Source organism: Thunnus maccoyii, chromosome 10 (genome assembly GCF_910596095.1).
Source record: "Thunnus maccoyii chromosome 10, fThuMac1.1, whole genome shotgun sequence".
Lineage (NCBI taxonomy): Eukaryota > Metazoa > Chordata > Actinopteri > Scombriformes > Scombridae > Thunnus > Thunnus maccoyii.
Genome location: NC_056542.1, coordinates 20567934 through 20593393, shown reverse-complemented (window position 1 = coordinate 20593393; position 25460 = coordinate 20567934). Strand labels below are relative to the sequence as shown.

Genomic DNA, 25460 nt, shown 5'->3' with positions numbered 1-25460 from the left:
CTGCACTTCACTAGTCCTAACATTGTATTGTCATGCTATTTGTTGATTGTTGTCATGCTATTCTTGATTCTGCATGCATCAAGAGCTATCTTTCTTGTCTCTATGTAGTTCAGGCTCTGTGTGAATCTGCATATTTTCACTGCTTTTATTAGTAACATTTGTGCTTCCTACTGTTTGCCTGCTCAGAGACTACAGTTGAAAATTAGCATTTTTGGCTAACTGGCATATTCTCAGAATTGTTATTAATATGCACTGTCCCTGTCAAATAAAGTAATAATAATAATAATAATCATCATCATCATCATCATCATCATCATTTGGACATCTAAAGCTTCATATTAGCTTCAAGTAAACTTCTAAATACATTATTGCATGGAAGGAGGGCTGTGGAGTTTGTCCCCCGTCACTTACACTGAAAGTGCATTAAATGGTGAATAGACTGCATTTATATAGCACATTTCTAGTCCTCCAACCACTCAAAGCTCTTTACAGCACATGCCAACATTCACACACTGATAGCAGAGGCTGCCATGCGAGGTGCCAACCTGCTCATAAAGATCTAATCTAATGCACACTCACACACTGCTGGCACAGCCATCGAGAGCAATCTGGGATTCAGTATCTTGCCCAAAGACACTTCAACATGTGGACTGCAGGAGCTGAGAATCAAACCACCGATCCCTACCTCCAGAGCCAAAGGATCTCAGAATGGCCAGCATGAACAGGAGGAATGATTACGGCTAGAAAAACATGTGTCAATGTTCATTTAGGTACCTGATTATTGTTTTAGGACAGACTTGATAAATTGTGAGCCTGTCCTTTAAGTAGCCATACTAGAGAAATAAACATGATATGAGCAGCGCTGTGTAGCCTGAGTTTTAGAGATAATGAGGTGGCTCTGTCTCAAAGGAGCAGTTTGAGGGCTTAGTATGCTGCAAGAGGTTGCTCTCTGTCTGTGCACTACTTATTTTTGTTTGCTTTATCCACAATCTTCTCCCATCCTAGAGAGAAAAACTGCAGTGTTCATGGAAGATCATACAACCTGCTGATCAGCAGACTGAGGCTGAAATTTTGTCTCCAGATCAGTAGTTTTGTTGTTTTGTTGAGTGTGTGTGTTGGTGTAGGTTTGACTTGTTGACAGGGAGATGTGTTTTGTGTTGAACTTGGCGCCTCTGTCCCTGCGCACTGGAGGCTCTCCCCCTTCACCACTCCTCCGGTGCTCAGCGCTCACACCTGAAGTGACACAGAGGGAGTGAAGAGCTCAGAGCTGTGATGAAGGCACAGCGCACAAAGCTGCTGCTCAGCCTGCTTCTCCTGTAAAAGCAATTGCATGGCTACATTTGGAGAGCAAGTCATAAGGAAAATATCCAGAGGGAAGGGAGGGAGGGGTGGGGGGGATGCGCGCATGTGACAGACATTGGACGTTTCCATTTATACCAGTCGGGCAGGGAATTGAATCTCTCCATCGGGAGCTGCGTTTTTAAAAATCACTGGCGACTGGCATTTTCAAACACTGCCTCGTCCGTCGCCTGCGGATCGTCACAGCACCATGCGAGCAGGAGAGACGCGCCCTGTGCCATGCTGAACAACTGTCCGACTCTCCTGCTGGCTCTGACCGCGGTGGCCGGACTTCTCCAGCGATGCCAAGGCTGGAGCGACGAAGACCTGCTCCTGCCGCCCATCAACTCCTCCAACAGGTTCCTGGCCAACCTGGAGGTGGACGTGCGCTTCTCCAAGAGGTCTGTGGAGGAGAGCGAAGCCTCGTCCGACGCCTCCTCATCATCATCATCATCCTCCCTGCAGTCGCTGTCCCAGTGCAACGTGAGCGTCCAGAGACTCCTGCCCACCTCGCTGGTGGCCCGCTGGGACAGCAGCTTCGGCTTCCAGTGTGATGTGCTCATCTACACCACCAACAACCAAGGAAGGGCTTTTTTCTCCGCGGCTTTCAACAGGGCGACCTCGCCCGTCGTCATCGAGCACCTCGGGGTCACAGGGGGTCAGCAGGAGTTGAGGCTGTGCGTGGGATGCGGGATGTCTCGGTACCGGAGGTTTGGCCAGGGCCGGGCGCGGGGCCAGCAGAGCGGGGATCAGGTCACTTTCTGCTGCGTGGATTTCAGCCTCGATGAGCTGAAGGGGGACAAAAGTTGGAGGCTGAACAGGAAGCCAATCGAGTCGACACTTGTGGCTTGTTTCATGACTTTGGTGATCATTGTGTGGAGTGTTGCTGCTCTCATATGGCCAGTCCCGATCATTGCAGGATTTCTGCCCAATGGGATGGAGCAGAGGAGACCCAGATAACTGAAATTATCTTTATTACTTGGTAATTAGCCTGTGCTGCCTATACGATAATTGTAGCCATTCAACTGTTCACCTGGATGAATGATGATGATGATGATGATGATGATGCGGAGCTTTGGATAACTTTTTGATCAAATGTTTTAGTTTTGGGTGTTCTTTAACCCTTAATAGCTCGCCTCATTAGGACAAGCAAGGTAATGTATGACAGATTATACTAGCCAATAGTAATCTATACTGGGACCAACACCAATGTGTTTTTGTAGGCCTTCTATAGCCTGGGTTATGTCAAACTGTGCACACCTTTCTCTTTAAACAGTGTTTGTAGCCTATAGTTTTTAATCTTTCTAGAGAGTTTTTTGCCTTATCCCATGTGTAGGATTTTTTGCACTGAAAACTGAACTTTAACGTGTGACGTCACATATTTAATCTATAGTAATGTTCAAAGTAAGTGTAATAGTTTTCTTTTTTTCCAACACATTCTGAGAAATAGATGTTGTTTATGACTGACAGAGAGGCTTTCAATATTTATATTGTTAGATTTATAATGTCAAGTTCAATATACGTGCTTATTTGTATTCATGTTCCAACGGTTTCAATAAAATTGATTATAGGTTATATTTCAGTTCTCTATGACCTGTTCTCTTTAGCCTAAATCAATTTGGATTTTACTGTATTTCAAGTGAACGCAGTTAGTGATGCAAAGATTATGTATTTTGGAAAGTTTGGGGGGATTTTAAGGTGCAGGATTCACCTTTAATTTATGGCTATAACTCAGATTTTTTCGCACCCATCATTGTTGTCTTCGGTTTGATTGCTATTGAGTAAATTGTGAACAAAAATACACGCATCATATACATTTTACAAATGCATATGCTCTTCTGAGGTGAGGATTATTATCAGTAAAATGTATTTAAGCACAAAGTAAAAGAAATTTTTTGAAAATGGCCCCTTTCAGCGTATGAAATTATTGATGCAAAATAAGCAGTATTTAAATGATGATGCAGGTCCAGGTGGTGCAAGGTCTGAGTACTTTATATATCTTACAGTTAGTTTAATATACAGAATTTTATTTTCTTTTAAAAAGCATCACAGTTCATTTTATTTAACTGTCAGGGAGAGGTTATCACTCTTCTGTAATTATTTCAATTTGTTAGAAGTAGAGTAGGACGTGTTTTCACTCGTTAAAACGTGTATTGGAAAATATTCTAATATCCACTGTAATACAGCCTGTGAGTGAAGTGCAGGTCGTTTGGCATGTAAAGAGATTTTATCAGCTTGACTTCTCAGCAAAACTGTTTACCTCCTGCTGAGACTTGTTTGACTTATTTACCCCAAATTAAGAGCATTCAAATATGCCTGCCAACAAGGATCACTTAGGGAAGATCATTTATCTGTAAAAATACATTAGAAAAACATTTATGAGTCTATTAGAGTTCATTATCTTATATCTATTAGGTTTCACTGTAATATTTCTATTATATTCTTATTCTATCAACTGTAATCTCTGTATTAATTGCGTTTATTTTGCAGAATTGCATTGATTTCAACAGGGCTTTTTCTTTGTTAACTCAAAAAACTAAATATTAACTAAATATTATAACCACGGATGTGTTACGGTTATGACGCGTGAATGAACTCTGTACCTGCCAAAATGGCTGACCTGGCCACGCCTTTACATTAAAAGGTGTGCCCTTGCTGTTGGCGCACACACACACATACAGGAAGTGAAGCAATTGATTCTCGATAACTACGAGTTGAGTTGCACGTAAACGACAAGAAAATGTGGCGCAGGACAGCCGCAACTTTGGACAAGAAAGCCGTGAAATAATGCGCAGATCTCCATCTATTTCCCTCCGGATCAAAGTCAAAGAGCTAAATTGTGGGGCAGCATGTCCTTATCAACAGCCAGAGTCTCACTACAGATCTTCTTCTTTCTTACTTTTATTGTTTTCACGGTATCAGGTAAGTTCAAGTCTAATGTTCATTCCGTTAACGAAAGCTATGACTAAAAATGATCGTCAACGACCTTTTTCTCCATGACTAAGACCAGACGAGACGGCACCGACGTCATTAAACACTAACTGTGACTATATCAACATGCTGTTGACGAAAAAATAAGAGACTAAAATGTAGTTTAAAAAATAAAAAGCTTCTCTCTTTATTTTCGTTTACAAAAAAGAGGAAACAGAATATCATAGACAGGAGTCGCAGTCTGAGCAGCATGTTAGTGAGCAGAGCAGCAGCAGCTCTGTCTGTGTTTACTGAGGCGTTCAGGTGCACTGCTGAATGTACGTAACCCGCGCATTGGAAGCACTCAGACCCCAATACAAAACGACTGTAGTTACATGCATAAAACGGAGAAAATAGACTCCAGGTCACGTTTGCGTGTATATAGTGCGAGTGAATCGTGAGCCATAAAATAGCAGTGTATAACTTTACCTTTCCTTATGGTTGTTGTTATTCTAGCAAACATTGAGAACTAGCTTGCTAGACAGCATTTTTTTAACCTTATGTCATTATTAAGTGGGGCACAGTGTTTTTTCTTTTCTTGTTAACACAGACCTCAGATCTATTTGCAATTAGTGTATGTACAGTATTCTTTTTTATTTTATTACTTTTATTTCCGTTGTTCAGAACAGAAAGGTAAGTTTGTACTTAAGACAACCAAAAATTACAGCTCTTATTATTTTATAGTAGTTTTAAAGACTGTAATGGGCCCCAGTTTTTGAATCGTGCTGGTTTAAAAGAAATATGCAAATCAGAACATGTTCCATGTTTGGATGTATTGTCCCTTAAATTGATCCCATCAGACCAGACACTTTTCCAAAGCTGCATTCTCAATCATTCAACCTGTGTTTTCATCAGATAATGATAAGTTTTGGTTTTGGCTTGACCAGATTGAATGAAATATTCATTGTAATCTGATGGCTAAAGGAGACTAAAATGTCAACAGTTTTCATTGACTAAAATCTAAGAAATAGTTTTCTTTGACTTAGATAAGACTAAAATGCCTAGACTTTTACTTGACCAAAAAAATCAGGATGACCTTTGACCAGTTTGACGAAATATGATAAAAATTAACAAGGACATGTGACTAAACAGGACTAACACTAAATAAAAAATAACTGATGAAGATTCACTGTGAAATGATTTACTGTGAAAAGGTGAGGTGGATAATTATTTCAAGCATCAGAAAGGACTATTCCTCAAATTACAGGACAATAATTGTAGGATGCAACATCAGACAGAATTATTAGATTATGCAGTTTACTATTTCTTTGCCGTTATTATTATGCTGTTTACTGTGTTGATTAATCGTTGAATGAGTGTATTGATTAGTCCTGTCCAGAGTAAATGAAGTTGTTAGGCAGGATCAAGACGAGGACAAAACGGAAAGAAGGGCTCTGTGTAGTTTCACTGTGACAAAACCTCATCGTCCAAAAGCTTCACGGAGTCTGTCTGATGTGTCATGTGTCAAATTGAAGGTTCTGTCTGTTTTGTCCACTTTAGAAACGTGTAGATACATATATATAGAAAGAGAAAGAATGCAGCGTAACCAGGAAATGTGAGACAATAGAGTCAAGCAGCACATTAGGTACTGAACATGGCTGTGTTTGCTCAGCACAGGCCTGGTTAGTCATGAGGAATGAAGCCAAGCTGTCAGCCTTAGTCATATTGACATTGAGTGCAAGCATATATCTATCTTTGTTTTCTCTTTATCAAGTTGTCATTCTCTCAGTCTCTCTTTCTACATTTTATCTAGGGGTTCAGAAGCGGACCATTGCCCCTGACCGAGGCACCACCCTCAACATCAGCAGTAGTCAGGTCAAAGGGTCGGTGTGCAAAGTCTGCACAGGGTCAGGACGCTCACGACAATGTAGTACATCTGTGCTGTTAAAAGATAACGCTCCTGTCTCAGTTGAGTTTGAATGTTCCAGACCTCAAGATGTATTCAGCATGGAAATTGTACGAAATATAGGTAAGAGGGTTCTCATCTCGTCTCTGGTTATCTTGTAAAGAAATCAAATTATCTTGCAGAGCTAATATGCTTGGATTTATGTGAAAATGTCTTCTCAGAATGTACCACAAAGTCGTGCAACGGCCACATCATCCAGGCTGACTCCGGCTCCCTTCCTTTGCTGGATTTTAAACGCAAGTTCACCTGGAACCTGAAAGCTCCAACATCAAAAGCATTTCAAATAGACTTCACCAAGACAGGTCTGACACAGATTAATCCATCTGTGAGCTGCCCAGACAGACACACCTACACCCTCCAGGCCTTCCAGGATACAGGGATCGTGGCTTTAGGGAAATACTGCAGGACTGGTACTATCAGCAGTGCTCAGATACTGAATCAAGGGAGCTTTTCTCTGGAGGTCCCAGCAGGTCAGAAGCTGCAAAATGGCCAGTTTGATGTGTCTGTTGGGGAGGAAATCAAGTGTAAGTTAGTTTAAATTTTAGCATCCTAATAACGTCTTCTCTGTCTCAGGTCAAGTGTCAAACATCAAATTATTTGACAGTTTATGGTTTTTTCTCTTCCAGCTCTTGCCAAAATTACACTGACTTTACCACAAGGGACTTCGTCTTCCGAGTTGCTTTCTCCAAACTACCCAGACAGTTTTCCTGACGACGATGTAATGGAGTGGTACTTTCAGATCCCAGCCAAACAAACGGCGTCTGTTCAGTTTCTGAATGTCACACAGCCACATTGTCTGAAGAAGGAGACTGCGGTGGAGTACCACGGCAAAGGGAGAGGAGCATTGGTGCTGACTTTGAAGGACACCCAGCCGGCCCAGAATCAGGGCGACTTCTCCTTGATGCTGAGGAACTGCGAGATGGACAGGAGACGAACTGGTTCTCCTGGACTCTCCCTAAGCATCAAGGTGTCCACTCCAAGAGCAAATTCAGGTGTGTGTCACATCGTCTGCACTTGATGAGGTTGTTTGGTTTTGGTAGCGTTAGGGCTGAGCGATATGAACAAAATCAAATATTACGATATTTTTGACGAAATACCTCAATATTGATATCGAGACAATATTATAGAGATGACTATTGGTGCTTTCACAAAATATTTACACAATAAAATTTTTGATAAATAATCATCAGTAATGTGGATAAAATGATTAATGGACACACAGACTCCAGCAACGACAGATCTGGACGCACCAGACCACTGAATGCTCGGCCGGTGAGTGACGTACTGCGAGTTGGGCGGTGTTTGGTTTTTGCTCTGCTGTTTTCAATATGGCGGCTGCATTACAAACAATCTCATTGTACAGCTAAACAGTACAGTAAAATATGTTTCTGAAAACATTTGAGGTGAGAAATAGTCAATTCGGTAACAGAATCTTGATTCATATTTGATCAGCACTGCCCAGTTTGATAGTTTGATCTGAGTTTGTGAGCTGGCCTGACTTCATCGATCATTTGAATAAAGTTGAGGTCAAGTTGTACTCATGCAAATTCAGATACGGTGGTTGGTCCGTCGACTCGCTGTGAAAATTACATCATTTTACTAAAATGCAGCCTTTAAAACCAGCCAAAGACAACACTTATACCATATCATAATATAATAATATCCAAAATCTAAGATGATATCTAGTCTCATAACACGATATCAATATAATATCATGATATCAATGTAATATTGATGTATTGCCCAGCCCTACGTCACAGCTTTTGATAGAAACTTTTTACCTCTGAGAAGGTTATGTATTCAGCCCTATTTGGTTTGTTTGTGTTCTTTGTTTATCTCTAATATTTATGGACTGAGGTGATCAGATAGGCATTGAGCTATAGAACAGTTTTGATTTGGAGATCTCTGTCGTTTTTATCCACACTATTACAATCAAACTAACTGAGATGAAGGCTTATTTCAAAGGCTTGTTTAAAGGGTCAAGAAACTGATTTAACTGAAATTTAAAGCTGCACTAATCAATGTTTTTATATCAGTAATGGATCAGATTAATGTAATATGAAGGGTGTTACTCCTTGTGACAAACTCACAGAGAATCATCAACAACTCTGCAGTTCCACGCAGCTCTTTTAGCATTTTAGCATCTTTTAGCTTGTTGTTTTGGTTTTACAGTCCACAACTTGACTGTTCTCATTCACTCTCACTGCTCACTGAAGCAGCAAAAAAGCTCCAAAAACCCTCCATATGCTACTTTCACAGCACCAAATGACAAACAAAGTTAGCAACTAACTGGAGAACATAGTGGACATTTAGCAGCTGTGAGTGAGTATCGGAGTTAAATTCATCAGGTTAGTCCAAATGAATGCTAATGTTGCTCTGGATGTGTTTATAGGCTGTTGTTTTATTACACATTCCTCAGGTTATGTTATTAGTTGATAATATGTGTTGTGTTTGAAGCTTGTTCTCCTGCCAGAAAATGTATCATCGCTGCTATAAATTAAAATAAGTATTATTAACTAACTACAAGCAAATATTACTTTAACTGTCAAATAATTTCATGATTCTTTTTAAAAAGTCCAATTGGTCCATTAGTCTCTCAAAAATGATGACAATTTATCAGTACCTGGTGTTTTATCTTAAGATTTCTTACTTCATCTGATCAACAGCCATTTAAAACAACATCATGACTTTCAGAAAGATATAAAAATGAAAAAAAAAGTTAATTGTAGATTCTTTGAAGTTTTGTTCAACAAATGTTGGATTCTTTTTTTTTTTTTTTTTTTACCTGTTAACACTTTTTAGACATATATAGATACATTTAGTGTTGATCAACAATTAGATCTATTAATGGATCATTTCATCTAAATCAAAACCCAAAGCTGCTCGGAGGATTGTTCAGCGTTGGTGGAGGTTTTGCTGTTTAGAGGATGAATGATTACTCCTCTACATGTTGCAGCAGGTACGCGCTTAGAACATACAGATAATCTTTATTTTGCATTTTCTTGCCTGTCACAACATGGGTGTAGATACATTGTTCGTGTGGGATTGACAAGATTTTCCATTTTTCTGAGACAACTTTTGTAAGGATGAGTAATGAAAGAGTGACGTGGAGAGGGGGCTTCAAATATGAGCCTTCAGGTATCAGGTTAGGGGAGCTCTGAGATTGCCTCATTGCTGAGTCATGAATCACTGTCGTGATTACAGGAAACCCTTCCTTCAGCGTTCGGGGGAATCACCTTTTATTAGTCAAAACAAGATTAAAATCTTTCTTTTTGACATGGTTGAGGAGGATGATTTTAGCTGATATACATGTGCCCACACATTTGCATTTGTGTGTCCGTAGAAGAGATGTTCATGTGGAACTACACTGTTTTCTGTAGTGTTATGTAGTGTGGACCTGAGGAAGCAGAAGGGCTGTTCTCTTCACATCAAGAAGCTGAGGCCGACCTCTGACTGCAAGATGAAGATGAACTCTGTGGCGAAGGAGATGATCACAGTCTCATCAGACAGCGTTGCTCAGCTGTCTTTCCAGGACTGCCTCGCTGAAGACTTGAACGTCACCACCATGAGCGTCATAGGTAAATCCAGATTTGACTCATTTACTGCTTCTTGGCATGTAAAATAAACCTTGCATTCCAGGCCTCACAATCATTAGTCACAACATACTTAGTAATTTAAAGAAGGAAGGGTCTTTAAAAATTCATTGCACATTAAAATGAATATAGAATGAAATCAACATGATTTCTGCACTGTGCAAGATCATTTCAGTTTCTAACAGCCCCAAACATTTTCAGTCTGTAATTCAAGCAAGTAAGAACATAGATGTGATGTCCGTAATAATGATATATTAAATTTATACTGCACATTTCATTCGCAGTGAATCTCACAGTGAAACATGGGAAACACTAATGTCAGTAACCGCAGTGTTGTTTATCAGCTATTTTTGTATGTTTCAAATTGTTGAAATGTCCTTGTTTTATTTAAAGCTACACAGATCAATCTCATTATATTAATGACATGACATGACGTGTATCCAATGACAATGGCTATGTCCAGAAATCCCTCATCATCATTCACTCATTCACTACTCCCTACATAATGGACACTCAATAGTTTACTCAATAATGAGCAGTAAATTGAGATTTCAGACGCTAATCATCTCCGTTTTGCGTCATTACATTCAACTGTTCAGTCGCACAGCAGTAATTTTCTCATTGCATTGTGGAATTGTTAGCAGAAACGACTTTTTTCATTCCACTGTGGATTTTTGAGGACACTATCAGGTGGATAAATTTACACCCTCCAAATTCAGACACCCAGATAACATGTCAGAGTGTAAATATAGTGCACTATAGGAAAAAGGGAGTGATTTCAGACACAACTTACTGTATGTGTAATGTAAAGATAGCCTGACTGCAGTTTCCTTCAGCTCTATGGGGTGTTTTAGTGTCTTTCAGCTTGTTGTTTTGGATTTATGGCCCGCAACTTTAGTGTTTTGGTTCACTTGCTGCTCCCATCAAAGAAAAAAAAAGCACCTGTACGCTGTGACCAAAACAAGACTCCAAATGAATGCTAATGTTGCTCTGTGTCTGCTGGATGTGTAAATAGGCAACTGTTCACTAACATGTTCACCATATTAACTTTGTATACGGTGATAATATGTCAGTGTTGGGTTTACAGCTTGTTCCACTGCTTCCAAGTGGCTGAAAAAATCAATTAATGTTGTGGGATTGTGGCTGTAGCTCCTTAGGAAGGCAGAAATTTTGCCTCACTTCTAAATCTTGATTTAATCGACCTCTATTAACATGTCACTCACATTTGCCCAGGGTGTAATCAACTTAAAGACTGCCCGAAGTCGCCAGTGTCTCTGTTACGACCTTCACTGCCGAGCTGCCTTCCCGCCCCTCTGAGCAGTGTGACCTGGCACCTCCGTCCTCCGGAGCACGGCACGGTGGAGCTGACCTCCGCTGTGCCCCTCAAACAGTCCCTACCTGGGCAGCCATGCAATGAGAGCATCATTAAACTGGCAGAGGATGATGGAACCAATATTGGACAGTTCTGCCCTCAGGGAGCCATTCAGAAGGTCCAAATCCACACTAACGTTTCAGTCACTGTGTCCAGAGTGGGAGGTAAAGCACTGATGCTGTCTCCCAAACCTGTGCTGAGTGCCAGTTTGAAAAAAGAGATATCAGGTAACAAGAAGATTAAATTGATGATGTGGTTTAAACCATACGTCCTGAACGAGTGCATCTTTTTCCCTGATATTTATTTTTCCTTTCTTTTGAACACAGAAAGGTACATATTCACTGTATCTCCAATGAAAGACACTCCCGTCCTTTTGGCTTCTCCTGGTTGGCCAGTTGGAATGAAGTCTTACTCCACCATCTCCTGGATCGTCTCTGTTCCCCCGAAGATGGAGGCGAACCTGATGTTTGCCAACCTCAGCCAGCCCAAGTGCAGCAACCGCCACACCAACATCAGGGTGCAGAGAGTCGGCTGCCTGGAAGAGGACTACAGCCGCAGGGAGGACGAGGAGGCTGAGAGCGAGATCACTGTGCCAGCAAGCTTCTACCTCAACATGTCCAACTGCATGCCTGAGAGAGGAGACTTCAGCGTTATCACCAAGATCACCCTCCAGAAGAGCACGAGTGAGTATGAGAAGCTTGTGTTTTTGGACTTGGAGGATTTAATGGGTCACAAATGCTGTGTTGACTTTTTTTTTTAACACCAACTAACTCCTTGAAATGACCTTTCTATGCTTTCATTTTGTTTTTTAACCTGTCTTTACCCCACGTGATTGGTATCCTTTTTTTTAACACAAGCTCTGCTAGTAGTTTAACTTATCATTTTGTCAATTTAACAAAGTATGAAGCCACGAGGAACCAAATTTACAAGAAAAAGTGACACAGGCGCCTATGAAAATGTACACATTTTGAGTGATACACTCAAAATATTATTACAGATTAGTTCATAGTTGTAAAAAAGTATTGCTTCACTATTCATACACACAAATACAAATGTAATAAATAAAACTATACTGCAGTCTATTTACATGTCAAGTGATTTTGTGCCTTTTTCAGGAAAAGTGTGTTTTCAGCTGTTAATCATTGAAAATATTAATAATTCACAGTTTAAAACATGTATTTCAAAAACTGTTTTGTGGTATACTGACATAAATGAGATACTGTATGATAAACCCCACATCAGCACTGATATATAAATAAGGTTATGCTATAATTAAAACATGCTCAGTGTCTTTACTGATGGATATACAGACTCCAGAGGGATTTAAAACCATTATAAATGCTTCTAACGTTGCCATTTTTGGAGGGAATAGAACTATTTTTCTCAATTATCCAGAGCTTAAATGTAACAGTTATATTATAGCATGTTAATTTAGTTAATAACAGAAAAGATGAAATGATATACTGTGTTGTTTTGTCTCATGTAGACCTGATGCTGACCATCATCCTGAGTGTGGTGGCTGCTCTGTTGGTGATTTTTATCATTGTGCTGGTGGTGGTCTGTGTGGTGATAAGGTGAGTGCATCTGTTTTGTTTTTCAAGGTTTATTATCTGATCTTTATAAGTAATTGTTTTGAACTCTTTAAAATTACTCACTAAAGTATCTTTACTAAGAAAAAAAAGTCTACTAGAAAGAAAGAAACAGCAGCATCTTACAGAACTTTGTCTCTTTGAGATTTTCTGCCTTCACTTGAAATCTTCTCAAGGATCTTTTATTAAGTGGATAATTGATATATAGATCCCCAAAGTATTCATACATTAAAAAGAGATGATGATCAAATCAAGAATCACATGAATAAATTGTGTAAAACGTGTAAAGGAGCCAATCATCTGTGAAATAATTTAAGAAATCATTAAAACTAAGCTCATTATTATAAAATGTTATTTCATCGTCAGTTTTATTGAGTTCATTTATGTTTCATAATGGCACTTTCCCTCAATAACATTTTATTAACCTTATTTTGACTCGTTAAAGCAGAAAAAGTGTAAATACTAACATTAACAATGGCTTTGTTCTTTTTAATCGTCCCAGTAAGTGAGTGAACATGCAAAATACCAGAACAACTGACTCACCTAAATGGATCAGAGCCATCGTTAATGTTATTAATTGTGATTATTAATTCCACCTGAGCTGTTCCTGCTTTGACAAGTCAAAATGTCAGCTGTTAAAGTGTCTGTTGCACTTCTCCTGCCTGTCTTATGCAACAAGTGGCAACAAATGTATCCAGATAGCTCCTGAAGCGAAAACGTAATGCCAAATTAATTCTGATTCAACCAACTAGAGGCTGCTCAAATTAAACACAGTTACAGTAATAAGTAACCTTTCCTTTTATTTAACTGGCTGAATCTGACAGCAGCACAGTCAGTAAAGTTTTATATGTAAATGTAATAAATATTCTGAAACAAAATCAGACTTTTGAAAGAGGACAGTTTAAGTAAACATTTCAAAAAAGGAAATAAAACTCCAATAAAACTGTTGCTATAACAACAGTGAGTTTAGTTTTAATACTTTGTTTATCATGTTCACAAAGTATTGGTTCATCTTTATATTTTACTCAACTTATAGATGTGATTATTCATTTCATAATTACTTTATCTGACATTGAAGAGCTGTAACGCTGTATGTAATTCTCTTTCTCTCTCGCCAAACAGGAAGAAGAAGAAGCAGCTGAATCATCAGGTCTCCATCTACAATCCGAACGGCACCAGCTTCCTGCCAGGATACAACGGCTTCCCTAAATCACGCCAAGACAACGAATCCCACGTGTACGCGTCCATCGAGGACACGCTGGTCTACACACACCTGCTGAGGAAGGGGGCAGAGATGGGCGTCTACGGAGAGTTTGACACATACCGACCCTTCATGGGGAACACAGATTCACAGAAGCCGCTGGTCTCTAAAGACAGCATCGCCGACAAAGCGGAGGTCGGGGTTTACCAGCCTTTCCGGTATTCATCTCAACAGGCTCCTCCGCTTCCCAACAGGCCTCCGAGTCACGGCCAAACCTTTGTGGACAATGATATTTACCAGACTGAGGACCAAAGCCAGGAGGAATGTTCTCCGAAGCTGGGGCCACGGCTGGATCCAGAGGGAGGGAACTGAGGAGGAGATTGGATTGAGCTTTCTGCTTATCACTTGACCTACTTGAACTTTGAGATGTTCATTCCCTGGCATCTGTGTGATTTCCTGCAGTTCGGCCTTGCAAGAAGCCTTTTTTTTTCTCCCCTCTTGAGCATCGTTTTGCACCAAAGCCAGTCACACAAAACGACCCTGTTCAGACCTGCCTGCCGCTGTTACCTTGTTTTATCTCAGATGAAGCCGCTTTTGTTTGAAAGCAGTACTTAATCATCCCATTTATACCAGTTTAGCCCCTTTAAAGAGATATTTTTAATTTGAGATATTTGATACATGTACTTTTGTACATATTGTGGATGCAAACCTGTGTGCTGTTTATTAGCTTTTCAGTTTTTCATTTTTGTCATGAAACCGGTGAAAAGAGAGGACTCCACTGCTGTTGCAGCTCACTGCTCTTTTATAGCATCATCAGGACATGACGACCCGATGACGGCTGTATTGCAGCAGATTGCAACAGCAGTGTGTGTACATGGAGTCATCCCTTTGTATTGTTACTCCCTCTTCTTTTGCACCTACTATGGATTCTTCTAGATATCATTTTATCAGCCAATAACGGTGCTTTACATAGATGCCATTACACTCCTAACGATACACCTTTAGGTCATAGATTGTTTTCAGTCATTTTGGTCCATGAGAAAGACAAATTTAGTGCTTTTGTTCTTTCTTGGACCTATACTTCTGGGAATCTCAAGACTGATCTTCTGACTGTTTTCTTGATCGCTGAGGGATCTGTTTCTCTGGTCATACAGAGACTTTTTTTTTTTCTTTTTGTGTATCATGATGAATGAGAGTCACCAGTCAGAGACTATATTTTGTTTTAAATATTTTGTATGTTGAAGACCAAGGACCACTTCTACTGGACTACAAGGACACAGAACGAGAATCTTTATACATAATTTAAGTGCAGTTAGTGAGCAAAAAGTTACATCTTGCAAAGGATCTCAGTGTGTTTGTTGATTGATTGAACTTTGTTACCGGGTAGATTTTTAACAGAGAGATATAATTGCTCATAATGTTTTTATGTGTGGAACAACAAACCACATCCTAACTTTGTTATATTCAACCAAAGATTTATTTTGTTTTCATAAGATTTTGTACATTTTCTGATAAATGGAGTAACAGAATACACTAACACAGCAAATCAAAATATTTATGTAGAGAATTCACCTCGACATTAGTCTGACTCAGAAAATTAATAGGTCTCATTTGAGGACACAATCAAACTCCTGAGAAAGACTGAATAAATTGTCTTGTAAAGCCATGTTGCCTCCTGCAGTTTAGAAACCAAACAGCAGGGGGAGACACATACTCCTGATGAAATGAGGTTTCCTGAGACGCTGTGAGAACAGTCTGAATGTTAAGTTACAGCTCTGTAATGTCTATTAATGCTTTACAGTTTGACTGATTGAGTTTTAAAAGGTCTGAGACGAAGACATTATACCCACAAACACTCTGCTGCTGACATCAGTGGATGTCCGTGGTATCATGGAGACGTCCAAACATGTTGATCTGATGTAACATTTCTTTGGGGTGACTTAACTATTGTGAATGCCAACGCAGAATGATGGGAAAAAGTGTGGGTGGGTGCAGATACAGTTAGTTTTTACAAACGTTGGACCAGGAAACTTCTGCAGGGTTTGATAATAAAATGTTTGGAAATTTGAAAAGGTTTTGTGTTTTCATGGGAGGGGATGTTAACCCTGTTTTTTCTGTAGATATAGAGTCATTCCCTCACACATCTTCCTCTCCAGACTGGCAGTTTACATCCATCTCCCTTATTACATCTGTGACATATATGAAATGGTGATGTTTAAGAAGAAACGTCATGCTCATAGTGTTACAGTTCTTCTTATTCTTGGACATAATGGTTATTATTTCTTTGAATATACTCCAAAAACACATCATTCATATACATTTGCTTAGAATAGCCCCAACTGTACCCGCCTCCTCAGAGCTGATTATATTCAGATGATTGCATTTCAGAGTCACATACATATGATGTGAAACACTTTGTGTCCTGTTTTGAAAGGAAATTTTTGGCTGTTTGTGAACCTTTAAGCCCATCGGCCCTGTAAAATGATCTGGTAAAACACAGCAACCGTAAGCCAAGAGTTTGTTTATGAGTTGTTACATAAGCATTTTTTTCCCTCTGATGACCAAAAGATTTATATTATAACAGCTGAATCTCAGCAACACAATGAGAGAGTTGTAACTGTGGAGACACAGATTTATTAATGTAATATATTATAGAATATAAACAGCATAATTTGACATTCATGATTGCTGCACAGTAAAAAAAGCTTTTTTTTATTGTGTTGATTAGCAGATGATATAAAAATACACATAACAAAGACAAGCCATCGAGTGGTGTTTACCTCGAAGCCTGTTATCTATAAAGTTTGAGCACATGAGTCTATTGAATCAGCATCTCCCAGTGAATTCAACCTACACAACGACAAATCCTAGACCACCTGTGTGGAGTCACCCTGATATGGATTGACATCTGAATGGCTTGGTCAAGAAAATGTGAGCTTAAGAGAGATGCAGCACATTATTTCGTAAATGTATTGCAAAAATCTACCTGATAGCTGTCATTCGTTTCTGCAAGCTTCATCTGCACAGGTGTAAATGTCAGAAAGAAAGGAGGCTTCAGACGATATTGAACTCACACACGGAGGCCTTTTCAGCTCGGCAGTTCTCATCAAACCACTTCCCGTTGGCTGTGGTGGACAGGATGGCACAGTTCTGGGTACGCCCCCCGTCTGGCTGCAGGGTGATCTCTGTCTCCCAGTTCTTGAAGCGCACATTGGACCCTGATTGGTCCACCCACTGGCCATCGGTCACCATGTCATTGACACCCAGCCAGATGTGCTCCTCCGGGCCGATGCTCTGGCGGACGTAGTTGTAGAGCTGGTCGTTCTCGTCTCCGGTCACAGGAGTGCACAGGCTGCCTCCCTCGGCGATGCAGTCATCGCTGGCTGCATGGAAGTTCTTCTTCACTGGATCAGCCAGGAAACACTTGCCGAGGATCTTGGTTCCTCTCAGACAAACTGAGGGGGAAGAGAAGTCAGTTTTTTTCAGGTGTCATTATTAATCTGGTGTTTACAGTCTGCCAACCGACCTTGACTTTTCTTTTTTACATAACATCATGTTGGCAGTGTAGTAAAATGTACTTTCATCAATTGTGATACATTTTTGTGAGTCTGTGCAAACATTTTCTTGTAAAAAATGGATGTATTTAAATAAGAATTGTACCAATACCTGTTTGCAAAGCTTGCTGCTCTTTTAACAAATTCAGCTCTTGAATGATGTCATTAACCTGTTGTTTCAGTTCCTCAATTGCTGCACTGTTTGTAGAGTCTGTTGAAACAAAAAACAAAGCAAAATCTAATCAGAAACATAATTCTTCCATCAAAGATTAACAAGCAAGTACATAGTCTTCATTTCCAATGTCAAGTTAATATCAAGTCCCACCTTTCTTGCCATTTCTTTTCTTCGTTGATGTTTGCTGCTCTGCACAGTGTGCCAGCAAAATAAGACAAAACATCCAGCAAACTCCTCTAGCATCCATAACTCTTTGGGGGGGAAAAACGCTTAAAATCCACCGTAAATAAGCTGTTTTAGTGCAGCTCCACAAACGCTCCTCGCAGCTCTGAGTGCTGGCCAGACACAGACTGTTGTGTTTTACACGCCCGTAGTGGCGGCACAGAGTTGAGTGAGGAAATCTTGTCTCAGAGAGAAGAAATGTTTTACAGATGTTTAACAGCCGTTTTTATGGTGCTTTTAAATGATGAAGCATTTAATAGGGTTCTGACAAGCATGACTTGGTTTCCACATGTTTGCAGGTTACCGGTGAATTTCAGGAGAGCCTTATCTGTGTGTGTGTTGTGTCAGTTCTTACATGAACAGTATTTGAATTGACTAATTTATCTAATATCAGCATATATTTATGCCACTTAAGCAACAACTTTTTAATCATAACCAGTTCTTTGTTTAGTTTCAGGTTTTTTATATTGTTTCTTGCTGATTAGATTTGTTTACTGGTTTAAGGGTCTCTTGTGTTCCTGCTGAGGGGCTCCAACAGGCCAGAGGTTGGATGCTTTTGGGTTTCTTTCAGAGCAAACATCTGGTTCTCCTCAGGGCAGCAGGGCCTTATATAATGAAGAAATGAAATACTGTTGATGGCCCTCTGATGAGTTCAGTGTTCTTACTGACTAGACACGCCTCACAGCCAAATGACGCATTAAAATGACACAATGCAAAGTTTCATCTCCAAACATGAGCAAACACACAAAAATAGCTTGATGATTTCTTGCAAAACATTTATATAAATACTGACTACGTTTCACATCATTATACTCAAAGACAAAACAAGGAGGATATGGTTTCAACAATATATTTGAAATCAAATATTTACAGAATAAATTAGCAATGAAGCAGGTACTGTAAATAGTCTAGTAAGATGACATTCATTGAAAATAAAGTCATTTATAATGTACAAAAGTTCAGGCAAAGGCAAAGGCAGCTTGTATACAGAAATACATACAGAGTAAGAATTCCCATTCATGGTGTTTCGCTGACGCTCGAGCCTCTGATTCAGAGCTCCAGTCGGCGCCGCAAAAGTACAGACAGTGCACGGGTCGCGATTCAATATTCACTCAAATGCATAGTTAGTTAGTTTAGAACTGTCAGTGCAAAACTGTTCCAGCCGAGACAACATCACAGTGGCCATCAATACTTACATCTTCCACAGAATAATGATGTGTGCATGTAGTTTACTGCAGAGATGATGACAGGAGAGCAAACTTTGTCTGCAGCTACTTGAAAGTCTGTGTTGAATGATGTGATGGTTCACACTGGTTGAAGGTAACTAACTAGTTTGTTTGTTATTTTTGGGTATTTTTCTATGTAAATGTATTTTGTTTCTTGCTACCACTTCTTTCCAAATCTTATCTTTCTCTTCTGTTAATATTTTACAGTCTCGTTGCTTTAAAACTCTCTTTATAACCATCTGTTACTGCAGCTGCTGTGTTCATAATACAAGTACAATCAGTCGGGAGCCTAATGTGCTTTGTGCACATTTGTTCTTTGCTCAGTGGATAGGAAGCACTTCAGATAAATACAAAGCCCTTTGTATTGTAGTTTTGCTAACACACAAAGCAAAGCTCAGTATTTTACAAACAGTGCAGCTCCTACAGTATGCTGGTATGTCCACCTGGGTATATCACCTATATAATTTAACATTTTTAGGACACTCTTTCACAATGAAAGACAAAAAACACTGAAAAGATGTCAAAAAATTCACAGGAACACACAAGGTTCAGAATAAATAAAATAAATACAACGAAATGAAAAACAGAATACAATAAAAGACACATCCTGAGGTAAAAACATGCAGGAATAAATTAAGTGTGCTTCATGTGTTTGCAAAAAAAAAAAAATGCAATGAGTCCTCTTCATCTTCTCTCCATGACGAACTACCTGAAGCCTCTCCTGAGTGTTCAGCACGCTCCCTCTGGTCTACGTTGGGCAAAGCACTGTAATAACAGCAGAGATGAATATTAGCAGAGTTGTGACTGATGGATGAGGCTTCAGCATTGGGTCACACTGTAGGTGCAAATTACGGAGAGGGAGACAAAGGAGGAAAAACAAAAGGAAAAAACAGCTGTAAGACTGCTCGATGTTTGAAAATCATCATTACAAACTTATTTCAAACGTATGTTTTGATGATTTGAGGGATAAATACTTGCAGGAAATTAGAAACAAGAGCTATATAAACTAACAATTATACAACAGTGTCTTAAATGAAAACTGCAGGTTAAACAGAGCTCTAATTTAAGTGTGTCAGTGAGACTAGACATGAACAGGAATCAACCATGCTGCAGCCAGTCACTGTGTCACTGTTTGGGGAAATGGGAGAAGTGAAAAGGAGAGCATCAGGGTCAAACTGCACTACAGTTCACTGACAGAAAGGGGGCGCCCTCCCATCAGGACGGTGCACATCACACGTGAACGTGTCACAAACCTCTCCATCCGTCGCTCACACCAGAGCTAGCGAGTGTAAGGCAGCAATAAATTAGGCAGAGTAGAACATACGAAGTAGAGTAAGAAAGAGAAATGGAAACGGTGTATGTGAAAGAAAACAAAAGACAAGAGTGAGGAGACACTGAAGGACCATACAGGTTGTTAAATGTACAAGTATTTGGCACCATTTTAGCCTGATTTCCTCACACTTGCAGTTCAAACTTGCTTGATGTGGGTGTTTTTTTGTCAAAGTTTACTTACTGCTGCATGGTAATACAAGGAAACACTTTCTGTTGATGCATTTAAATATTTATTGACCTATCTGGTAACATCTGACACCTCAACTCCAAACTATCCCATTTACATTATGATTTTCACACTATCCAAATATGCATAAAATTTGTTTGTCACCCACATTTGATTTTCCAACAATATAACTTGTGAATGCTTTATCGCAGGCAACAGTCAAATTTTTTACAAATTGTTGTGTCTTTGAATGCATCAACATGGACTGTTTTTACAGCAGTGCTTGTTCACAAATTCAATAGCAAGCGACAGCAAAGTACAGCAACGTGACCAAAAAATAAAGGCAAAGACGAGACTCTGCAAGATTATTTTACCCAAGATTTTATATTGAATTGAAATCAATGGCTGCCTGCGAGGTAGCAAATGCATCTAAATTACTACGATATGCAATGAAAATTGTCAAAAGTAACATACATGATTTGTGGTAAATGAGCTGTAATATGCAAAACCACTGATGTGGTCCTTTCATTTTACTGTACGTCATCAGTACAGCCACTATTGATCAGTCATTGATCCTTCTCGGTTTCTGTGACACACATCTTACAATGCAGCCAACATATCACGTCACCTGCTTCTGCAGTGTGAGAAGAAGAAAAGCTCACCTTTGAGAATATAGTCTGTTAAGAGACTGGGCACCTTGTCGCTGTCGTCTCTCATAGCTTGTAGAACTGAAAGGCGGCAGATAGAGAGAAGACAGAGGAGAGCGGTCAGTCAGTGGCGATGGCTCGGCCACAAGAAATCAAACTTGACAACGCAGATGAAGAAACGTACTTTTGGTCAGGATCTGGAGGTCCTCTATCGATGGAGGATGTCCTTTTTTCTCGTAAGGGATGACAGTGGTCAAATACTGTTAAAATTAGAGAAATTAAAAAGGCAAAATGCAATTATAACAGTCAGGGAAAAACAAAACATGCAACTTGACTTGTTCTTCAATGTAATAGTAGATTTGGTTAGTTGTTATGAAAATAAAGATATGAAAAGAAGAGCGACGATGCTCCTAATCAAGGGACAGAGATTATTAAGAAAGAAAATACAAGAATAAAGTAAAGCTGCCAAGAGAGAAATAAGAAGCAACCTGTCTTTCACTGCACCCGCTCCCAAAAGTTTGCCGAAAGCTGTTTTGAATGACAGAGGAGAGTCCCTCCATGCTGAAACGCTGAGGAGGAAGGAAGGAAAGCAGAGAAACGTTAAGACGAGAGGTGACCAAAGATAAGAAAAGACCCAGGAATATACTGACAGATCAGTTTGCAGAGGAACAGTGAAAAAAAAAAAAGATCTTAAGATATCACATGATCAGAGTAATATCACTGACATTTCAAGAGATGATAAAAGAGAAATCTACAACAACAGTCCTAATCAGGCTGCTAATATTTCAAACACGAAAGTAAGAATAAAGCTCTCACTGATCCGAGCGTCTTCTCCGCGAGACCCTGCGATGTCCCGCCTCCCCCTTTCAGCTTCTTCTTCTTCTTCAGCAGCTCCCGGTGCTCCTTCTGCCGGTTTTGTACATCGATGAGAGCCGAGATGAAGCTGTTCTTCACCTCTTTCTCAAAGTCCAGCTCGTCCCTGAGAGCCAGCTGCTGCACCAGCTCCTCCGAGAACCTCCTGATGGCCGTCTCCGTCTCCTCCAGACGCTCGTTCAGCTCGGCAACGTTTAGGGTCCTCACCCCTGCACCACAGACGCACAAAAACACACAGTTATCTGATGCTGAAACTCTGGCGTTTGACTTTCAGGGAGCATTTTACATACGTTTACCTCAAGTTTTGGAACTTTGAACATGTTTAACATAGACAACCGGCATCATAACAGAAAATCCCAAAAAGCACGATATGTGCAATGAAACACCGAATGCTACACACTGAATATCTTTGGGTTTTTGACTGTTGGTCGGACAAAAAAAGGTATTTGAAGACCTCACCTCCAGCCATGTGAAATTCTAACGGACAATCTTCACTATTATCTGACTATTTTATGGACTGAACAGTTAATAGAGAAAATAATCATTAGTTGCATTTCTGACTAAACTTGCAAAATTGGGATGTAAAATTAACAATCAAAACAAAGTAAAAATAGCAAAAATTGGTGGCAAAGCACTGATAGTGTTGTACCGGTGTTTTTGTGTTGATAACATACTGCGAGAGAATGTATCAATATATATATCTGATTATTCGTCCCACCCTGAGTCCTGTCTGTCACACACTCACTGTCTTCGAAGAAAGGGTTGGTGTTAGAGTGCTGGACGTCCAGGGAGAGCATCGAGAGGTCCGACTGAGAGGGATTCTGCTCTGCCTCCATGTCAGGAGAGTCCTGCATCATCTCCTCGATCTCCTCGATGACCTACACAGAGCATCGGCACACACACACACACATCAGATACACTCAAAAACATCCCAGTGAGGATAAGTTATTAAATCTGTGTGTGAAACATTTTAGCTTTGTTAAGCTGCTGCTCTGCGTTTTTAAGATTGACATTCTGTAGCTGCATGTGGGAACAAACACTGCTGAAGTTTGATTTTTGTGCATCTTACCTGCTCTGCGGTGAAAAGGGGCTCCTCGGCGAGACAGGAGACAATGATGGAGTGCATGTCCAGCTGCTCCCTCAGCTCCTCATCGTCCGACAGCTCCGCCGTGACATCACTCTTTCTCTAGCCAGGCAGGAACAGAACAGGGGGAGGGAATTTAATCAAAGCGCTAAACCCTGGCACAATGAATATTTGAGATTTGTGAGATGAACGGAGGAGAGATTTGGAAAGGGAGGTGGAGGGCGGCTGGGGTTGAAGAGAAAGTGGGACAGGGGGGGATGGGAGGGGTGGGATCACTCACTGGTTTCTCCTCCAGGTTGAACGTGGGGACGTGTAGGGTGCGTGTTCGAGACTGTTTCCAATCCACAGGCATCACGCGCCCGTAGTTACTGGTTAAAGTGTTCCAGATCCTGTGAGGAAACAAGAGGAAGTCTTGTCAAACAATGTTTCAGTTTTAAATACATAATTATACTGACACATTTATCATCATTACCAACCAATTCTATCTTTTCTGAACCTGTATTTGTAGCTGAGGATCTGGCAAGAGACAAGATACCACAGATATAGTTTTAGTCAGATCCACAAATGAATCAGAATCAGATCTAATAGTTTTGGTGTGGACGTTAAATATGACACAGTCCTATAATCTCCAACACTGAAGCCTATCAAAGCCTGAAGCTACAGGATGCTGCCTTCTTTTGGAACTGAACTCATGTTTCTTTTTTCATTCTTAAACTTTTTGTCAACTTAACATTTTAAATGACTTTGGAATAGAAATGTTGTTTTTCAAACAATGAAAATATCAGAAAAGTCTCTCATCTGTTTGTTGATACTAACAAAGACAACATACTGAATAAGGTCGGGCAATACTACATTAAAATCATATTAAAGCTGCACAGTATTGATTAATCTGCCTATTTTCTCGATTAAGCGATAAACTAATTGTCTACAAAATGTCAGAATAGAATTAACCTGCTCAGAATTGCTCATCACAATTTCCCAGAGCTCAAGATGACGTCTTCAATTTGTTACACATTGTTGTTTCATCCAAACAGCAGTCAAAAACCCAAAAATTCAGTTTACAATGATAAAAAAACAAAGAAAAGCAGAAAATCCTAATAGTTGAGGAGCCAGAACAATCAAATATTTGTGCTTTTGCTTGAAAATATATTAAAAGAGTTGACAGTAATTGACAGCTCTACATAATAATATATAATCTAAAATAAAAAAATAATAATATAAAAAATATCGGCAGTAGAAATAGTACTTTTTAAAATCGACTAATATCGGTTTTAAGAAGCCATTTAGGGGCAGATACCGATATTATACCGATATCAGAGCACCTGTCATCTGTAAAGAACTTATATTTCCATTGTGTATTATTACAGTGGATTAAAGCTGACCTGTGTTGTGTTATGAGTTGTATTGGCTTGACTGAACATGCTGTAGCAGTGTAGCTGTCAGTGTAGCTTTCCTCGTTATCACATCCTAAATGCATCCTTTTCTAACAAATGATGGATTTTCTCATGTAGGAAACGAGCAGTTGAATTAAATATCCTACTCCAGATAAGATGCTTTTCTATGAGTGTTAGACCGCCTCCACATCCTCACATCGTGTATGACACATAAACAACAACAGGCCACAAACATCAGCACTCACTCGTCTCTCTCCAGCAGTGAGTCCTCGGTGATCTCACTCACGGGGGCGATGCTTTCCGTCTTGGCGTTAAAATTTCGGAAGCAAGCGGACAACTTCTCGTCGAAATCGTTCACCAGGTCCTCCATGGACCTAAAGGCACCGGTTTCCCCCGGGGAGAGACTGCTGTCGTGCAGCTCGGGGAGATCATCATCATCATCATCATCACCCAGGAGGAGCTGCGGAGCTGCCGCTTCCCCCGCGGCGGCTACACGGCCTTTCTGCGGCAGCAGCTGGTCTGAAACCATGCTGAAACCACCCAAATGCGGCCACTCGTCGTCGAAATGTGCTATCGGCGCCGCCATAGCCCGGAACAGCCTAGTCGGCCCGGGTAAATGATAGATGTGTTGTGAGGGTGGCAGGCCTCAGCATCCTCTCTGCCCGCTTACTCCCTACAGCGGCTGCAGCGGCTGCAGCGGGCCGACTAGTGGCTGCAGCGTGACTGACCCACACATCATGAAAGCATGGAGATACTCATTTAGACTCAGTGCATGTATGCACATAAATATGATATCAAATACAATAAAACCCCATGAA

General features: G+C 40.2%; 4 protein-coding genes across 6 annotated transcripts; 2 read left to right on the top strand and 2 right to left on the bottom strand.

The window, feature by feature from the left end:
- The first annotated feature begins 1395 nt into the window (after positions 1-1395).
- LOC121906262 (transmembrane protein 158) lies at positions 1396-2926 on the top strand. The gene has a single exon (XM_042425022.1). It carries the CDS (start codon positions 1579-1581, stop codon positions 2296-2298), a length of 720 nt encoding a protein of 239 aa, XP_042280956.1. The 5' UTR covers positions 1396-1578; the 3' UTR covers positions 2299-2926.
- A 1043-nt stretch (positions 2927-3969) lies between these two features.
- On the top strand, positions 3970-16499 carry LOC121906261 (CUB domain-containing protein 1-like). Of its 2 annotated transcripts, XM_042425020.1 has the most exons (10): positions 3970-4260; positions 6062-6277; positions 6376-6738; positions 6841-7206; positions 9171-9173; positions 9595-9792; positions 11041-11406; positions 11506-11862; positions 12666-12753; positions 13891-16499. In XM_042425020.1, exons 1-10 carry the CDS (start codon positions 4188-4190, stop codon positions 14339-14341), a joined length of 2481 nt encoding a protein of 826 aa, XP_042280954.1. In that variant the 5' UTR covers positions 3970-4187; the 3' UTR covers positions 14342-16499. The 2 variants fall into 2 exon arrangements, with proteins under 2 accessions (XP_042280954.1, XP_042280955.1); XM_042425021.1 differs by lacking the exon at positions 9171-9173.
- An 88-nt stretch (positions 16500-16587) lies between these two features.
- clec3ba (C-type lectin domain family 3, member Ba) lies at positions 16588-18071 on the bottom strand. Its single transcript, XM_042425023.1, has 3 exons — positions 17849-18071; positions 17636-17734; positions 16588-17424 (listed from the first exon to the last, which is right to left on the bottom strand). Exons 1-3 carry the CDS (start codon positions 17943-17945, stop codon positions 17024-17026), a joined length of 597 nt encoding a protein of 198 aa, XP_042280957.1. The 5' UTR covers positions 17946-18071; the 3' UTR covers positions 16588-17023.
- A 683-nt stretch (positions 18072-18754) lies between these two features.
- On the bottom strand, positions 18755-25340 carry fez2a (fasciculation and elongation protein zeta 2a). Of its 2 annotated transcripts, XM_042423733.1 has the most exons (9): positions 24888-25229; positions 23529-23637; positions 23234-23350; positions 22910-23042; positions 22108-22373; positions 21780-21860; positions 21476-21551; positions 21307-21372; positions 18755-19911 (listed from the first exon to the last, which is right to left on the bottom strand). In XM_042423733.1, the coding sequence occupies exons 1-9, from the start codon at positions 25226-25228 to the stop codon at positions 19895-19897; spliced, it is 1206 nt and encodes a 401-aa protein (XP_042279667.1). In that variant the 5' UTR covers position 25229; the 3' UTR covers positions 18755-19894. The 2 variants fall into 2 exon arrangements, with proteins under 2 accessions (XP_042279667.1, XP_042279668.1); XM_042423734.1 differs by lacking the exon at positions 21780-21860 and having other exon boundaries at positions 24888-25340.
- Between the last annotated feature and the right edge of the window lie 120 nt (positions 25341-25460).

Coding starts and splice junctions, on each gene's coding strand:
- LOC121906262 (XM_042425022.1), top strand. CDS start 1,579: ATGCTGAACAACTGTCCGACTCTCCTGCTGGCTCTGACCGCGGTGGCC.
- LOC121906261 (XM_042425020.1), top strand. CDS start 4,188: ATGTCCTTATCAACAGCCAGAGTCTCACTACAGATCTTCTTCTTTCTT. Junction 11,407..11,505: donor TTTGAAAAAAGAGATATCAG/GTAACAAGAAGA, acceptor TTTTGAACACAG/AAAGGTACATATTCACTGTA. Junction 12,754..13,890: donor GTGGTCTGTGTGGTGATAAG/GTGAGTGCATCT, acceptor CTCGCCAAACAG/GAAGAAGAAGAAGCAGCTGA.
- clec3ba (XM_042425023.1), bottom strand. CDS start 17,945: ATGGATGCTAGAGGAGTTTGCTGGATGTTTTGTCTTATTTTGCTGGCA. Junction 17,735..17,848: donor GAAAAGAAATGGCAAGAAAG/GTGGGACTTGAT, acceptor TTGTTTCAACAG/ACTCTACAAACAGTGCAGCA. Junction 17,425..17,635: donor GCAGCAAGCTTTGCAAACAG/GTATTGGTACAA, acceptor CTTCCCCCTCAG/TTTGTCTGAGAGGAACCAAG.
- fez2a (XM_042423733.1), bottom strand. CDS start 25,228: ATGGCGGCGCCGATAGCACATTTCGACGACGAGTGGCCGCATTTGGGT. Junction 22,374..22,909: donor CAACCCTTTCTTCGAAGACA/GTGAGTGTGTGA, acceptor TCTGTGGTGCAG/GGGTGAGGACCCTAAACGTT. Junction 21,861..22,107: donor CGGAGAAGACGCTCGGATCA/GTGAGAGCTTTA, acceptor CTTCCTCCTCAG/CGTTTCAGCATGGAGGGACT.